The sequence below is a fragment of the Seriola lalandi genome, unplaced genomic scaffold, assembly GCF_002814215.2.
Source record: "Seriola lalandi dorsalis isolate HSWRI2012SDOR001 ecotype SW California unplaced genomic scaffold, Sedor1 jcf7180002054948, whole genome shotgun sequence".
NCBI classification, from domain to species: domain Eukaryota; kingdom Metazoa; phylum Chordata; class Actinopteri; order Carangiformes; family Carangidae; genus Seriola; species Seriola lalandi.
Genome location: NW_019525499.1, coordinates 360,633 through 377,937, shown reverse-complemented (window position 1 = coordinate 377,937; position 17,305 = coordinate 360,633). Strand labels below are relative to the sequence as shown.

At 43.7% G+C, this 17,305-nt stretch overlaps 1 protein-coding gene across 2 annotated transcripts; it reads left to right on the top strand.

The window, feature by feature from the left end:
* Nucleotides 1–791: 791 nt before the first annotated feature.
* tnfaip3 (tumor necrosis factor, alpha-induced protein 3) lies at nt 792–13,275 on the top strand. Of its 2 annotated transcripts, none has more exons than XM_023394448.2 (9): nt 792–1,079; nt 2,764–3,187; nt 7,143–7,333; nt 7,575–7,716; nt 8,097–8,267; nt 8,384–8,564; nt 8,688–9,685; nt 9,908–10,113; nt 10,335–13,275. In XM_023394448.2, exons 2-9 carry the CDS (start codon nt 2,881–2,883, stop codon nt 10,614–10,616), a joined length of 2,478 nt encoding a protein of 825 aa, XP_023250216.1. In that variant the 5' UTR covers nt 792–1,079; nt 2,764–2,880; the 3' UTR covers nt 10,617–13,275. The 2 variants fall into 2 exon arrangements, with proteins under 2 accessions (XP_023250216.1, XP_087026573.1); XM_087170447.1 differs by lacking the exon at nt 792–1,079 and adding an exon at nt 1,141–1,379.
* Nucleotides 13,276–17,305: the final 4,030 nt, after the last annotated feature.

Below are 17,305 nucleotides of genomic sequence, written 5' to 3'. Positions count from 1 at the left end.
TGAGACAAAGATGGTGTTTGTAATGTAATGTTGTATGTAAGAAGTTATGTTATTTTCACTGCTGCAACTGTATTTTTTTTTTTTTTAGTTTTGGGGGGCTGGGAACTTCAATGCAGATGAAAAAAATAAACAACATAACCAACTTACTGAACTTGAATGCGCATTAAACTATAAATGGTATAATAAACTATCTCACTAACTACTGACAGAAAGAGACAGGGAGAAGCAGATGAGCTGAATGAATCATGCACCTCTGCATCCGCCATGGTAGCACAGATCTGCTTCTGAAGTGTCCTTGCGCAAGACATCAAGTCTCTGAGCGCCAGAAAGTCTATTTTACAACATAATTTCCTGACAGTCAGAACAGTATCACATCATCATTGCAATACCTGCACTCATCCAAACACAAATAGCCTACATAAATAAACGCACACACGCATACATCGGCGAGTCAAAGTCTACTTATAGTCAAGTGATGAGTTTGTCTTTCGGTTCCCTTACTCATTTGCTGAGGCTGGTCTCGCTGCAGGCTAATGATTTATTTCTAAGGCTGTCTCATGAAATGGAATATGACGCGACCTGTCTGTCTCCCTCAGTGGCGCTCCTTTGTGCACAGTAGGTGGGAATTGCTTTTCAGTATTGACTCAGACAGATAGAGACGCCCCCTGGCGGCGCTGAGCTGTAACTCCAGGTTGTGACTGAGGAGAGAGAGAGAGAGCGAGAGAGAGAGAGAGCGAGAGAGAGAGAGAGAGCGAGAGAGAGCGAGAGAGAGAGAGAGAGAGAGAGGAAAATGGGTGGACGGAAAGTCCCCGTGTGGAAATCCCCTTGACTCGGGCTGTTTCCTTTTTTTTTTTTTTTTTTTTTTTTTAGAAAAACTAACGTTAGTACACGTAACGTTAGTGTGTACTCTTTTGAAAGGCTTCGCAAGCTGCGAGGGCTCCAAAATAGATCTGGTAGTGAAGGAAAGAGAAGGTTGAATGGCGCCGAGGACCGCTGCGGTGAGGCTGAGTGAAGTGGCTGAGAGAGGACTAGCCTGAGCATCCGGGAGGGCTTTGTTATTACCCCGACATATTACACAGGTAAGACACCCGTCCTCCATCCCCGTGCCTCCCCATGTGGACAACGTTTCTTTCCAAAGGGGGTGAGACTTGGCTTGTACAACACGTCTGGGCCTTGAGTAATGTATGGTCGTGTTTCTGGGGACATGGAGGAAGCTTGAAGCCTGCTCACGACAGTGGCTTTGACAGCCATTGTTTACAAAGACGTCACCCTCGAGCGGATTACTGGGCATTTAAACAGCCGAAATGTGGCATCGGCGCCGCTGCACTGTGTCAATACCCGCGGTGTGAGACGCGATTCAACGCTACATTGTTTCAAAGGTAGTTGTCATTGGAATTACGTAAGCCTTTAACGTCAGCAAAGTCTCCTGTTATTGTGTTTTTGTGTAGCCAGCCATCCTAAACCGCAGCGTCCACCACTGTGCCGCTGTCTGTCTGCTGAAAGTCTTTGAGCGGTGCCAACACACCAAACAGCGATTAATGACTGGTGTCAACGCGCTCACTGACATCCAGGTGTCTGTTGTCATGTTCCTCATGTGACTGAGTAGCCCTTTAGCATGGCCTAGTCTGTTGTTGCACCTGCTTCTGCTTGAGTAGTAAAGGCACAGAGGCCACTGTAAGCTAAATATTCAGGTGTTGCAATTGGGAACTTAAGCAGTATCAACTGACTGGAAGCTTCTACGTGGTTGATTTGAGGATGTTGTTGCAAGTTAAAAAGTCAGCAAAACTCCAGGCCGTACTTGCTGACCATCACTTTCTACTTCCTGTGAGCTGAAAATGTGCCAGCTCGCTCTTCATTGAGGCTGAAATATTCCTTTATAACCTTTTAAAAGAGTGTCACACTTAATCAGTCACTCTGCTTTTCCAATATACTTCTAATATCAGGCTGGACTTTGAACCTTTTTAAGTACTGGGATCAAATGATTAGTCATATTCTTAGCCTTTTTTATTTATCCTTTAAACTGAAATTTTCAAATTAAAATCAGAAAACTTTGCAAACTTTAGCTCCTTGTGTTCAGACAACATGAAATGATTTATTGGGAGGTTCACATATTTTTGTTTGATGGAAAAAAAAATGTTTATCTTCCTCAAGCTATGCTATGGAAAACAGTATTGTTTTGATATTTGTGCTGGCACAGGTATCGAAATTTTTCGAACATTTCCCGGACTTACCCCACGTTTTGAACAAAGACTTAATGCAGGCCGACAGTTTTGCCCTCTAGAGAAAGGTGTGGGCGAGGGACGAGGCTTTGGGGCAGTCAGTGTGACCTTCCCAGCAGCCTGGGAAGCACTGGGTGGCCTTCAGTCGAAGTCTGGAAAACACCAATTTATTGTTGGAAGGCTTTGAGCTCAGTGGGACACTGGGATGCCCTGTTGGGGGGAAACTCTCAAAACCCATCAAGATGAAAAGGAGAATTAAAAGAACAAACAAGGATACAAAGGATTCTTTGTGTACTTTATTCTATTTGGCCCACCAGAATCTCCAGTGAAAAAGCCCCAGCCTCCACAGTGGGATGATCCTGTGTTTTGGGTGATTTCCCGAACAAACTGTAAATTAAGTTGTGTCTGAAACCTCATTTAATAAGGAAGGGGAATCTCCAATGAAAATTTCCCCCCAGTCCCACCAGTCTGTTCTATTCATTTCTACTGTACCTTACAGCAAAAATAACATATCCACTCCCTTGCTCCTCTTCTCTCCATCCAGTTTCCACGTTGTTTGGTCATCGGCAGTTGGTCCCTCCTCCTCCTCCTCCTCCTCCTCCTTTCCTTCTCCTCGTTCCTCTTCCTCCCCCCCTTCCATCCACCTGGCCACCCATCCACCATGTCGCAGGGTCAGAACTTCCTCCCCAAATTCCTGTTTGTCTCCAACCTGCTGAAGGCGGTGAAGATCCGTCAGCGAGTGCCCAACGACGTGGTGAAGCCGGCTGCCAGCGGCGGCCTGATGCACCACCTGCGGGGTATGCACAGGTACACTCTGGAGATGATCGCCATGAACCACTTCCCACAGGCCTTCAGGGAGGTGGTGCAGGCCGCCATCCTGGACCGAGCCATGCAGGCCTCATTGGAGCAGGAGAAGAAGCTCAACTGGTGTCGGGAGGTGAAGAAGATGGTGCCTTTACGTACCAATGGTAAGAAAGATTTCACTGATGTTTAGGAATTGTACTGGAGTCTACTGTAAACCAGGTTTCTATGATTTTTCTACTTGTGGGTGAAGATCCATAAAGTTGTGAGCATTTTAGTTTTCAAGGTCTAAATTGTGGATTGTGGAGCAGCAGGTTCTGGTGACATTTAATGCAAAGTTCAACAGATTCAACAGTCGGTCACAGAGCTGATGCCAAACTTTTTTTCCTTGATTTCAGGAATTGTAGTGATGATGTTCATTGCTCAAGGGGGGGAGGATGTGTTTTACTTTTGTTTCATTTTCTATGATAGAGAGGAGGCGTGTATTTATGAGCCAGAGCTTTTGGATATGTTAATTCTGAGATGTCATTACTCACAAGCCGGGTTACTGTAAATGACAGCAATTGAGGGACACAGGTTCCGCTTTCACATACATTCATTTAGCAGCCCCCTTGGTTTTACTCTAAGTTCAGTCAGCCCATTGCTAAGTCATGTTTTCTGTTACGTGGATGTTGTAACACGGGAACATCCCAGGGTAGTTAAACATTCAGACATGGGCCTGATTACTTCTGATCATAGCTCAGTACTGGGAAATTCTCTGTCGTCACATGCTGGACTGTTATTTACTGATGATGATGTTTCAGACCCAGTATTTCCACAGTTTTTCATTTACAACCTTTGGGGTATGTCCCCTCTTTTTCTGTGTAGGCGTGTAAGGAGTGTGAATGTCAGTGGATCTTAAAACATCATAAAAGAAAAAATTCACCTTAAGTTCCCCACCTGCCCAACTGATGTAGGTTTACGTCTCTGTCTTTGTGACTATCAGATGTGTCACAGCTCAACAGGCCTTGTATAATCAAATGTGACCAAACCCAACTGTGACCAACTGTGTGTCACTGTTTCTGTTGGCCTTTTTATTTATATTGCAAGAACTTAAACACGTGGTGTGTAGGTCTATTTTTAGGTAAGAGGAAAAAACAATTTTTGAAGGGAAACCATAGCATTCACAACAGAAGTAGGAAGCGGAAATCAAGCAGTGTTGAGTTTGTATTAAACATGTGAGTTTCCAGAGGAAATAGTCTCTTTCTTTCTTACAGGAAGCAATTAACACTTAGCAGTGAGAAATCCCTATATGGATCTCATGCCAGTATTTTCTTTGAACGGTTACTGGATGGATGAAGAACGTACGTGATGTTTCATGTCACGTCCATGTGCTCGTTTTTCAGAAATAGTGAAACTCTTTGTGAGAAGCCCTGCCGATTCTGAAGTTAGTAATCACTAAAGTAGTTAGTGGAACCCATTGTTCCCCTTTAGAAAAAGACCCCTGAATTGATGACAAACTCTGACTGACTTCTGCTGCCAGTAACCTGGACGGAATTTCCTGGCTTGCAAAGATGATGTCAGAAAGATGAGACAGAATGTAGAGCCGGAGTGTCTAACTCTGAAGGACCCAGACGTGACTTTGAGCAGAGGACGGACAACACACAGACACACATACAGAGGACTGACTGACTGACTGCTGCTGAGTCATTGGAGCTCAGCAGACACACACATACACACAGAGAACGTGAGAGAGGAGAAGTCCATCACTGAACGTCTAGTCAGAGCAGGTCACATTAATCAAGCTTCTCATAAAATTGGTACAAGATCAGTCTCCACGTCGTCTGGGACTAAAATTTACTCATTGACCGAAAGTATTTTTCTCAGGTCTTTATGTGATTTAGAAAAGATCAAAACCTCTCAATTCTTTTCAATTCCCATATCTTCTATTCCCAATATCTGAGGCTAGACTGAGAAATTAAAAAGAAACATCCTTGTTAAATGTTTATTCCCTCGCAATTAAAATAACATGGTCATATCTGTTTTCCTGTTTTGTGCAACTTTTCCATCCACTGAAGAAATGCGTTATTGAAATTCAGTGTGTCTTCTGTCTTGAATGTCTAGAACTCATCCGTGGGTTTTTCCCGAACAGCATCCCATGTCTGTCATGTGTCCCCAACAGGCGGGATTTGTTCAGCAACATAACACTTATTCTGCATACTGGAGTATCAGAGAGGACACACACACACACACACACACACACACACTGCCACTGTGTTCTGCCTTATAAAAATACAGACTTCAGGTTTCTCGTCATAATGAAGTATTCACAATATTTGGCACCAAACACTCGACTTGTTGTAATAGATAGCTTTCAGACAATGAGTGGAATAGTGGTGATGTGTGACAAAAACCTAGACCCCAATTGGAAACCACAATATTGCAAACTTGTATCACCTGGATGGCAAACAGATGAGGATTGAGTGTGGTCCTATGCTCGTGTGTTTTCAGGAAGTGTCCCAGCTTGCCACAGAGGAAGTGTCTATATATAGACTGATGGGACCAGCAGCCCACTCTTTCATCCTTAGTCGTCAGGCAGCTCAATTCAGGGTCAAAAGTCTGTGTGTTTTTGTGCACAAGAGGAACTAATTACACATGTATGTTTTGGTGTTTGTGCCTATTTATGTACGCCTGCGAATGTACAGTATTTTTGTTGAGAATGAGGTGCTGTTGAGGATGCCTCCGCTCACTAGAGAGCCGTGCATTTTATTTTTTCGGTGAGAGTGATGCAAGAGCGCCGAAATGCAACAACAGCTGTAGCTAGGCTGAAACAGAAGCAGATGTGTTATTTTACAGTGGGATGTTCTTTTTGATTGAATGAAAACAACTGTATCTCACATTACAGTCACCTTGCACCACAGTTAGTTGTAGTTAATCATAGTTTGGCCTGTGGCATGACACTAATCATGGGCTTTTAAAAGCCTTGTAGTGTAGGTTAACATTTTCTTAGCTTAACTTTTCCTGTAGAAAGATTAGTTCTTGCAATGTGAACAACTTTTATATTAGGTTTATCTTGCTCTGAAAGTTTCTTTTTGATGCAGCAGTATTATTACAGAGAAAGGTGTGTATGCTTCAGGTGCGTGTGAACTTTTGCCAGGTCAAAATCAGAAAACAGACCAACAGATCATAGAGTCGAATATGCACATTACTGTGCATTTGTATAGGTTTGTGCATGCAACTGCACATATTATCTCATGTTGATAGCAGTACTTGAAAAGATAACGTTCCATCCTGTCCAAGCCACGCCCCTGTGGAAAGTCCAGGACCAGCTGAACAGCACTGATGCGTTGGGATCACTGGAGGGGAACGCGCACACACGCACAAAAGGCAGAAGTTAGCGCAGGGAAATTCCTGTGTTTAGTGTGGCAACAGTTTTTTTTTTTATTTTTTAAGCGATACACACATTGACAAACATGGGCTCTCCTGTTTCACAATGAGAAAAAGACCCAGTGCTGCTATAGGAGACCAAATAAAATTCCAAGGTTTTTATTTGGCCGTGCTCTCTCACACACACATTCCTTTTGAGAAACCAACTCTTTATCCCTCTGGAATACATAGAAGTAGTTTTCTTTGACATGAAGCTAGATAATATATTGTTTGAGATTTTTTTTGGGCAGATTAAGGTTTTAAAGCATGGATATTTCATTTTTAAAAAACGTATTTCCGATAAATTAAGGGCCATTTTTCTCAGGCCAGCTGTGTAGAAACATTAGCTTTGTCTATAATGTGTGTGTGTGTGTGTGTGTGTGTGTGTGTGTGTGTGTGTGTGTGTGTGTGTGTGTGTGTGTGTGTGTACTCGTGTACATGTACGTATGTGTGGTCATATAATAGCCCAGACACCAGATAGCTCAACAACCAGCCCGACGGCCTGGAAATCCCCAGACTTTTGTTACGCGCGTGTGTGTGTGTCTGTGTGTGTGTACCCTGCAGTTGTCTGATGTGTGTGCTTTGTACACTGCTTTTGCGTGTGCACATGCATGACCCCTTGCACAGTTTTAAAAGTTTGTGTCCCATTTATAAAATAAACTACCTGAAGTGCTAACATCATATATGTTTGCCTGCCTTTTCTGTGTGTGTCTATAGGAGATGGGAATTGTTTGCTCCATGCAGCCTCTCAGTACATGCTGGGCGTTCAAGACACAGACCTGGTGCTTCGGAAAGCCCTCCATGGTGTTTTGAAAGAGACAGACACTGGCGTCTTTAGAGCTCGCTTCCAGGCAGAGCTGCTCCAGTCCCAGGAGTTCACCCAGACCGGACTCCGATACACCACCATGGTATGAAGATGGAATGATTTCCCATGTCAAAAGCCTTTTCCTTTACTTTGTATTAAGCCTTAGCTAAAAAAAACACAACCTATGTTCTAGCTTTTACTAAAATTGAATTGATTACACAAGTGTGCACAAGTTTATATCCTAACTCTTGTGTGCGTATGTGCGTGTGTGTGTGTGTGTGTGTGTGTGTGTGTGTGTGTGTGTGTGTGTGTGTGTGTGTGTGTGTGTGTGTACTCCATTTCAGAACTGGGAGGAGGAGTGGGAAAAGATTGTGAAGATGGCGTCTCCGGTCTCCAGTAGCAACGGCCTCCAGTTTGACTCTCTGGAGGACATTCACATCTTCATCCTCTCCAACATTCTCCGCAGACCCATCATCGTTATCGCAGGTAGTCACTTTTTATCATCACAAAGGATGTTTCCTGCTCTTTGTTAGCCATCAAAGACTCGCTGGTCTTGTTTCAACAAGTCTCTCAGTGATAGAGAAGATGAAGGTATCTACTCAACCGCCAGAGCCTCAACATTTTTCTGTTAGTTGTTTTGAAGTCTCCGTGGTGTTTGATTTCACTGTATCACCTCCTTTGTACTTTATGAACTGTATGCAGGGTAAATTTGCAGAAACTTGTTTTAAACCATATTAGAGTTTCCCTATTTTCCAACAATCAAACAGTTTGTCTCATAAAATGTGGACTAAAAACATCTTTAACTTGTTCTTGGACAATTATTTTTTAAATCCCTAGTAACTTTTAAATCGCTGTTCTTCCAACAGACCAGGTGGTCAGGAGTATGAAATCTGGCTCCTCCATCTCTCCTTTGAATGTTGGTGGGATTTATCTGCCGCTACACTGGCAGCCCACAGAGTGCTACAAATACCCAATAGTGCTCGGCTACGACTCCCAGCACTTTGCACCCCTCATCACCATCAAAGACAGTGGTCCAGGTAAGAAAAACTAGAAGAGGGACGGTGTTTATGCAGCTGACACAATAAACAGAGAATGACAAAGGCCTTGTATGAGGTTGCTCATGTTTTTATGATTTGTGCTCTGAATTTTCCAGAGATCCGAGCAGTACCGCTGATCAACCCTGGACGAGGGGACTTTGAGGAGCTGAAGGTTCACTTCCTGATGGAGAAAGAACAGCAGCAGAAAGAGAGGCTTCTCAAAGACTACCTGTTACTGATAGAGATCCCCGTCATAGGCTTGTGCCACAACGTCCTACGGATCATCAATGCTGCAAGGTACTTACAGACAATATGCTTGGTCCCCGACGTAGTTTTGCATGTTGCGATTCAGTTAGAAGATTCAAATGGTTTAATGGTTTTAGTGCAGTCATGAACCACATTGTCCGTCTCTGTCCTAAGGCTGGATGAAGGCAATCTCCCTGAAGACATGAACCTGATGGAGGACTACCTGCAGCTTGTCAACCATGAGTACCAGCGCTGGCAGGAGGACAAGGAGCAGGCATGGGCCGCCCAGCCACAGCGCCCACCACCCTTCTCTGTCTCCCAGCTCTCCCTCATCGAGATCCGCTGTGCCACGCCACGATGCACCTTCTATGTCTCTGTGGACACGCAGCCTCATTGCCACGAATGCTTTGAGAAGCGACAGGCCACTACAGGTGGAGGAGCAAGGATAGAAGGGGTAGTACAGACCAAGGGAGGAGGGGTACAAGGTGGGGTAGGTGTGATAGGGGGATCAGACACTGAGGTGAGCTCTAGAGGAGCCCAAAGCGGGAGCCCCCCATCCTCCTCGTCTGGGAGAGGGGTGGTGGTATCCAGCCCCCGCTCAGCCCCACCCACTGCTCCCAGCCTCAGCCTGTACAGTGAAACTCATGCCATGAAGTGCAAGACACCCGGCTGCGTCTTCACCCTTAGTGTGGAACATGATGGACTTTGTGAACGCTGCTTCAACTCCAGGCAGAACCATGGACCCCCTGGAGCTGGAACGGCTGCTACAGTACTCCCAAGCCCCAATGGGGGGCCTGTAGTCCCTCACCCGGCCCAGGGTTCCGGCTGGACCCAGTGGGGGGGCTGTGAGACAGAGACAGAACGCTGCAGCATGTGTAGACAGGAGGTGTTCAGGATATTCAATGGCCTGTGTCCACCCTGCATGCAGAGACAGCAGGCTCCAGAGAGGGGAGAGCCACAGCAGAGCAACCCCAGAACTGAGGCCTCGTCTTCAGCTTGGAGCCAGGCCAGGGACGCTGAGCGGCCATGCCTCACCCTAACCCCAGGGCACACCTCAGCCTGGCAGGCCCCTCTGGCCCGGCCTTGTAAAAGATCTGGTTGCCAGTTCTTTGGGACACCAGAGAAGTTGGGTTTCTGCACTATTTGCTACGTAGACTATCAGACCAACCACCGTAAGTCCTGAAATGAAACTGGAAAACTTCTATGATGTTGTAGGATTTTCAGACATAGAAATTAAAGTTATTTAAAAAAAAAAAAAAAGTCTTTGTCAGTTTGTTTTTGTTTTTGCTTTGTAGGAATTGTTGATATGTAATGTTTAATTGGATTTCTGTCTTTCTTAACTCAAATTTAAAATCATACGGGACATTGCTTACGTTGGCCACTGTCTGTTTCAGACATGACCCCTCCTCCTGCACCGGTCCAGAACCGGCATGGTTTGGAGGCAGGCTTCCAGAACGCCTCGCGGTGTCGTGGGCCTGGGTGTGGTGCGGTTGGCAAGGCAATGTTGGAGGGCTACTGCGACAAGTGCTATGTCAAAGAGCAAAGCGCACGGCTCAACCAAGTGGCACATCGCACGCCACACTCCCCTCCTCTAGTCATGGTAGGGCTCTGCCACAGCTTCTTAACTCCGTCTCTTTTGCTGCACTGTACTTCACCTTTCTCATCTGTTATTTGTGTCTTATTCTTCCAGTGTCTTCTTTGTGTTTGTTTTTTTTTCTGTGATTATAACTTACTTTTTCAACAATTGCAATATCCTGCTGGTGCACAGTTGACATTTCTTCTCCTTCTCTTTGCTCTCCCTCTCTTTCTCTGTACAAAAAGCGTGACCGAGCAGCCAAACCCAGATCTTCGCAGCAATCCCAGACCCAGACCCAGACACAGTGCCGGCGGAGTGGCTGCAGTAATGTGTCTCCGGGTTGCACAGACCTTTGCCCAGAGTGCCACACACGAGGCCAGGGCAGAGAGGTGGGCAGGCGGGCGCAGGCGCCCAAGGAAAAGTCCAAGCAGCGGTGCCGGACGCAGGGCTGCGACCACTACGCCAACCAAGAGAAACAGGGCTACTGCAACGAGTGTGACCACTTCAAACAGATTTACCGCGGCTGACCACATACGTACCCATGCACGCAACAACGATGATGACACATCGCTAGCACGCTAGAGCCGCTGCCCTGCTGTGGGCGCCCCATGCCAGTCAATGCACCTCTGATACTAACTAACCAACTAACTAACTAGCTAGTGACTAACTAGTAACCTTATGGCCTGAAAATCAAACCCCCCATGTAGAATGTGAAGAGAGAATGTGTGTACGTGGGGGGGAGTGAGTGTGTGTGTGTGTTCGCAGTAGACATGGCCTCCAGAATACCTCTTTGTGCAATTATTATCATCTGATGTGCCCTGTGCACTTAACACGGTGAGAGGTTTGGCTACATGTCAGAGCAACTGACTTAACTCTTGTGTACAATATGTATTTAGAGGTACGTAGTGAATCGTGCCGGACAAAATGATTGTATGTTGACATAACGAGAAGCATCTGACATTGCTTTCTAGACCACAGCCAAGGATTTATACCCCCCGTCTGTCTGTCTGTCTTAACCAACCTGTGTATCTGTCTGCCTGTCTGTCTAGCATTTGCTCTGTAGAGTGAGGGATGCAGCAGTTGGGGAAGCCCAGCGACAAATCTGTGGAAGTCGTAAGCAGAAGTGAGGCAAACTGGGCCAAAGCAAAGCGGGTGAAGTGCTAGAAAGTAAAATAAAATGGTGTTCACCGCTGTTTAGCTTAGTTCTCCAAAATCAGTCATTTAGAGAGAGATTTGCCAGAAAAGCCTCTTGCAATCAATATTGTAGAATGATCAAGAATTGATTTTCTTCCATTAGTCAATAGCAGTGTTAGTTTATATTTTGAGGCAAATTAACCTTAGTATTATGACTTATCTGTTACATGAAGTTGTCATTGTGAACTTGCTTGATATGAAAAGTCAGAACAGACCATGCGTCTGAACAGTGCGAGACAGACAGGGCAGGCCCCTGCTAGTTTTGGTGCTACATGTACAGAAATACAAGCCTCTCCATTGTAGCCAACACGCTGGCAGTGTCAGCAGACAGAGGGCAGAGAACACAGCAGAGACAGGACTCATTCTCTTTCTATTCCTCCTTTCCTCCCCCCCTTCCCCCCTTCTCCAAAACAGATCTGTTGCCTTGGACGTTGTTTTCCTGTTTACTGACCACTTAAGCACCTAGAAACGCATAGACACATGTGCACATATACCTACACAAATCCACACAAATGTAGTAGTTCCAGTCCTGTCAAGGGGATTGCCAACTATGGAAAGAACTGAGAACATGACACACATATGCACACACACACACACACAAACACACACACGCAAACACTGCTCTGTGAGATTGTACACGCCCCACCCCAGCCTGAGGTGATGTGCAGGTAAACAAACCCACAGAGAATTCATTCCTCTCTGCTCCACCCCACTGGATGTGCCAAGGCGACAATTTCAAAACTTCAGAGAGCAATCCCATTGCCTGCTTTGGCTAATCTTGTTTATCTGAATGTGTTTTGTGCTGCTGCTACAACAGCACAGTATTGAGGCTGATCCTCGATAAGTTTTGCCTTTAAGTAGTGATTACAATTTTATGGACCAGAGGGGCCTGATCAGTGATCCTGGATCAGTGCCCCCACCTATAAAATGCTTTTGTGAATATGGATCTTGGTCCATATTGTAGGACCTTCCAACCCGATGCCTCATCTCCAACACACACACACAACGCGCGCATGTGTGCGTCTGGAATACGCAAAACTGACATTCCTGTTTTGTTTTTTTGATTTTTTTTATTTGTTTGAGGATTTTTTATTGTATTTTGATATATTTGGTTTTATTTCTGCCAAAAAAAAAAAAATACATGTGCCATCAATCGCCAAACAGTTGTTGTTACCTCCTTAAAAATGGCCAGCCTGGACCATTCTGTACTAACTAGAGTGCCACAGATAGACATCTCCAGTTCTGTGTAACAGGAAATTAGAGCTCATCAAGCTCTCCCCATGTTGAAAATCCACAAATGGGTACCATCTTTCCATGAGTGTCTATTTTAGCTGAATGCGAAGAACTATTTATCTGCATTGATAACCTCAAGCATAAAACGTTAACTCAAATGTGATATGAAGTGGATTATTCCCATCACAATTCTGCTGAAGAATTCCACTGCAGTCGGCAGACGTGTATCTGTGGCTCTAGTTAGAAAAGCATAGACAAACAGGCTCTCGGTCTGCCTTTTCATTCAACTGTATCTAAAGCTATCAGGCCAGTCCACGTGTTGACGGCCTGTACGTAGATCTCTGTGTGCTTTAATCACCTCTAGACAAACCTTAATCAATTTAAAGGCCAATTTGTGGTCAGCTCATCAGGACCCCTTAACAAGTATTTCGGGGCTCCGACCGAGTTTGACTGAGAGATGATCACATAAGTTGCACATGACTTGTCGAAGCTGCTGAGGCATTTAGGAATGGTACTCCGACTCGCTTAGGGACATTCCAACAGTAGGAAGAGCATCCGCTTATGAGCAGAAGGTGTAACAAAACATGCAAACGGTGTGGAAGTTTCTTTGTGTGACCTTTCGACAATAGGGTATTGTATGAAAAAAAGCCTGGTTTTATTTGTTAAGTATTTATTCATATCAAAATATCTGTATTGTGTGATTCAATAATTATTTATATGTCGTCCTGAAATGAATTATTTTTATTAAGAAATCTGAAATCTGTCTAATGTGGTTCTTGTCTCTGTAGTTCTGTCTGTGTGTGTGTGTGTGTGTGTGTGTGTGTGTGTGTGTGTGTGTGTGTGTGTGTGTGTGTGTGTGTGCATGCGCGTGCATGTGTGGCTGGTTAAGCGGGAGAGAAAGTATGTGTGTGTGTGTGTGTGTGTGCGCGCGCACTTGCACTGTCACGGAATATACGACACAACCACGTTGTGTGCTTTCCTACAAGCACTTGCACATACAGTGTGCTTGTGTGAGCTCTTTCAGAATTCAACATTGCACTCTTATTACAGCATTGTCTTCCTCTGCTATACGCCATGCATTGCCTAAATCTGTTTTTGCTGAGAAGCATTTGCTCACCACTGGCACCGAGTCCATCACCAGTGTAGGAAGTACAGTGGGTGCTGCAAAAGCCATCAGATAAACTGATCACTGAGGCCTTGGTTAGATGTGGCGGAGTGCACCATTTTCCAATGCTAAACTGGGTTATAGCTCTTCTTCTGTTTTTCTTCTCTCCGCCTCCGTTGTTCTTATTTCTTTTTCTCATTGTTACACATTTCCATACAAAAAAAAGTTCAAATGATGTTTTTCTTAGGTGCTTTCTTTCTCTATTTAGTTCTTTCCAGACTTATGTTAGTGTCATGCTTTGAGAAAAAAAGAAAAGAGAACCCCCACTCTCAGGAGGAGTGGATCATTCAGTGGGAGGGGGGGGGGGGGGGGGGGGGGTATAGCAGTGACATATATACATATATATATATATGTATATATGTGGCCAGAAAATGTATACATGGCCAGAGGTGACATTTAACAAGTGTGGGACTGCAGGGTTTTACGTGGGCTCCTACCACAGTCAGATTGGTAAGCTGATGTGGTTTCCTGGAAATACCCCAGCATGCAAACACTCCCTACAAGTGTACCTTTGCAGACGAGCGCTGTTTGACTTGACGTGTTAACGCTTCACTGATGTGGTGCATTGAATCTCACTATGCAAGCGTCATGTAAAAGTGATTCTATGAAGCAAGCGTATGAATTACAAAGATAAGAACCGTACTCAAAAATTTTGATCAGAAAAGTGGTGGTCTGTAATGAAAAAGATGCAGAGTTGTGTAGCACACACAACGACACGCAGTCCCAAGAAATACTATTCATTTAAATGACAGATACGGAGCTGTGTGTTCAAGAGAAGACAGATTACCTAAAAAACTGTGTGAAATGGTGTTGAAATCAGTATGAAAAGATCATATGTAAAACAATCAAACTGATGTTCAATACAATGAACTTTGTTCCACTTTTAAGTTCTTAAATTCAGTTTGCATGGATTCAGAAATGTGGACTGAAGAGGTCACAAGAGATAAATAGAAAGATCAAGTTAATGCCTAGTCCTATTGGGTGGAGGACTACAGGTGGATATTCATGTCCTTCATACATGTATTATGTTACTTAAATGCTACTTAAGTACAGGACTACATGTACTTCCAACACTGGTAGTTTAGTGGTACAATTAGCTTAACAAACCCACTGTCATGTGATAAATGGGGAGCTTTGGGGCACCTGTGGGTCTGTGGCCCTGCCTCCTTTGCCCAGTTTGTAATCCAGCCTTGATCCAGGGGATACCAAACCTCTATCAGTGCCCTAACATGATGTAACAGTGAGGTGCACTCCAATGTCTCTGGAATATGCCTTTTTTTCAGGGCAAAAAGAAAACGGTAAACTCAAACATACACAACAACTGCCGGAGCTGTCACAATAAACTGTGAATGAGACTGTCAAATCTGGATTACAACACAATGTCTCTTCATGAATGAACCCGCCGAGGTCTGACTCACTGCCTCTTCCTCAGAAAAACTAAAATGTCACAAAAATCAAAAGTACAGACAAGACTCATTCGAGAGGAAGTTATCTTTTACTGTGCAATAGGAAGAGGGTGTATCCATGGTTACCTTTGTCTGACCCTTTTGTAAGCTGCAACAAGCATCTGAGAAACACCCTTCCACTGATTGGCATTGCGCGCACACATACACACACATATATATGAGCATTGCCTAAAAAAATATTTTCATGACTATGTCATTTGAAACTCCCCCAGGTCTGTTTAATATTTGCCAGGAACTTGAGCCAACTTCCACATCTGAGGTTATAGAGGGGAAGAATAGAGGAAGAAAAATAAGTATAACAAACAAATACTTCACATTTCATATTCTTGAACTTGTTTTACATGATTATAACTGTTACAGCTGTTACATTATGTTAATCACTGTCAATAATTCATTTTCCTTTTAAACAGTTGTGACTGCATCACAAGAGGAGTTAAAATAGATAGTTGAATATATCGTTAAACACTTTAAAAACACCTTATAAATGCTTAATATGACATTATGGTGTGTTATAACCATTTGCTTCTTATAAATGCTAAATAGAGGGGTTGAAATAAAGTGATAGGCCTGCCCATTTCTTCATGTAAAATGTCCACAATTTCACAACCAAATTGCCTATTTGAAAGCAGTTCTGAATAATCCCCTAAGTGATCACCCTGTTATTCACCTTGTATCAGCAATCTGATCTTTGTTCGCATGCCTCTGCACGCAGTTGTCTGATGGTGACTCACTGGCCTGCCATGAAAAAAGTGAAAGTGACAGAGGGCAATGTGCAGCAGATCAGTGCCAAACACCAGGGGAACTTTAACCCCATAGCTACAGGACTCTTAACTTTCTTTGTTTGCAGTATTGTTCTCAAGCTATTTTTATTGCATTAATAGTTCTCTTGCGGTTTATATTCTTATCTGCATCATATTCTCTATTGCAGCAGTAATTTCCCTATGGCAATCATTGAAGCTTTTTCTTGTCAAATGTAATTAACAAATGAGACTGGAAATTACCTAGATGTCCAGAAAATTGTCCAAAATAACTACTTGTATTTTTGACCACTACAGGGCACAAACTCCAAATCACTCTTCAAAGAAACACCCCTGCAAATCACCATGCACCTTTTGTGTTGTTATAGCTCATGTATAAGGTAGGGCTGATTTATTTTCTGATACCAAGGGCTTGCCGTAACTGTATTTTGTTCAGATGCCAAATATATAACAAATAGGCCTATTACATATGGGGCTCATACACAGTAACATTTTACTTTAAGTCCATCTATTTAAATTCATTTTAATACTCTCCTGTGGTTCCCAGCCTTCTTCTTGTGTCCCCTTAGAAAAAAGAAGTGTCTTGTTGGGGGCCCTTGTCATCTGTCAGATATCTATGAGTTGTTCTCCTCTAAATGTCTCACATTGTTTCATTAAAATAGCTGATTCAGGCCCAAATAGGTAATAAAACTCTCAAATATTTTACAAAAAAGAAAAACTTTGACAAAAGTCCTAAAAAAAACCAAAACAGAATTATATAAATTTTTCTTCTTTTCTTCACCATTACTTATTTAATTACCCCTCCGATATATCTTGTTTGGATGGGACAGACCCACAGGTTGGGAAATATGCAAATCCTTTTTATATTTTATTTATGTGGGTTTACAAATGTATTTTTTGTATTTGTGTAAGGTTTTATATTTACAGATCACACATTTAACGGATTGTCAATCTGTTCACACAGATAATATTGAGACAAATCTACCTGCATATTAATAATGTGATGATTATCATGTCAGGTCTTCTGTATTTTTACTTAAGTGGGACTTTGAATGCAGTACTTTGTAAGTATTGTAACACTGTGGTATTCTGAGTACTTCTTCATTGCTCGTACCACTGAAGTCTGCTGAGGTTTTGTGTGTTAAGTTGCAATACGCCGTATTCACCACAGGGCCGCAGCCGTGAAACTACTAATTGTGACGAGACACAATGACTACAACTCCCAGCATCTCCGAATTCGGAAGTGGGAGCCGTTGGCAGATGGTTGCCTCGTTTTGGTATTCATGTACACACTGACTGAACTCCGCGCCGGGGCGGTCACATAGGTTACATGGTGGAAGAAAACCATCCCGGGGCACACAGGTTTTATAAAACAAACACATCAACGTTGAGAACCGATG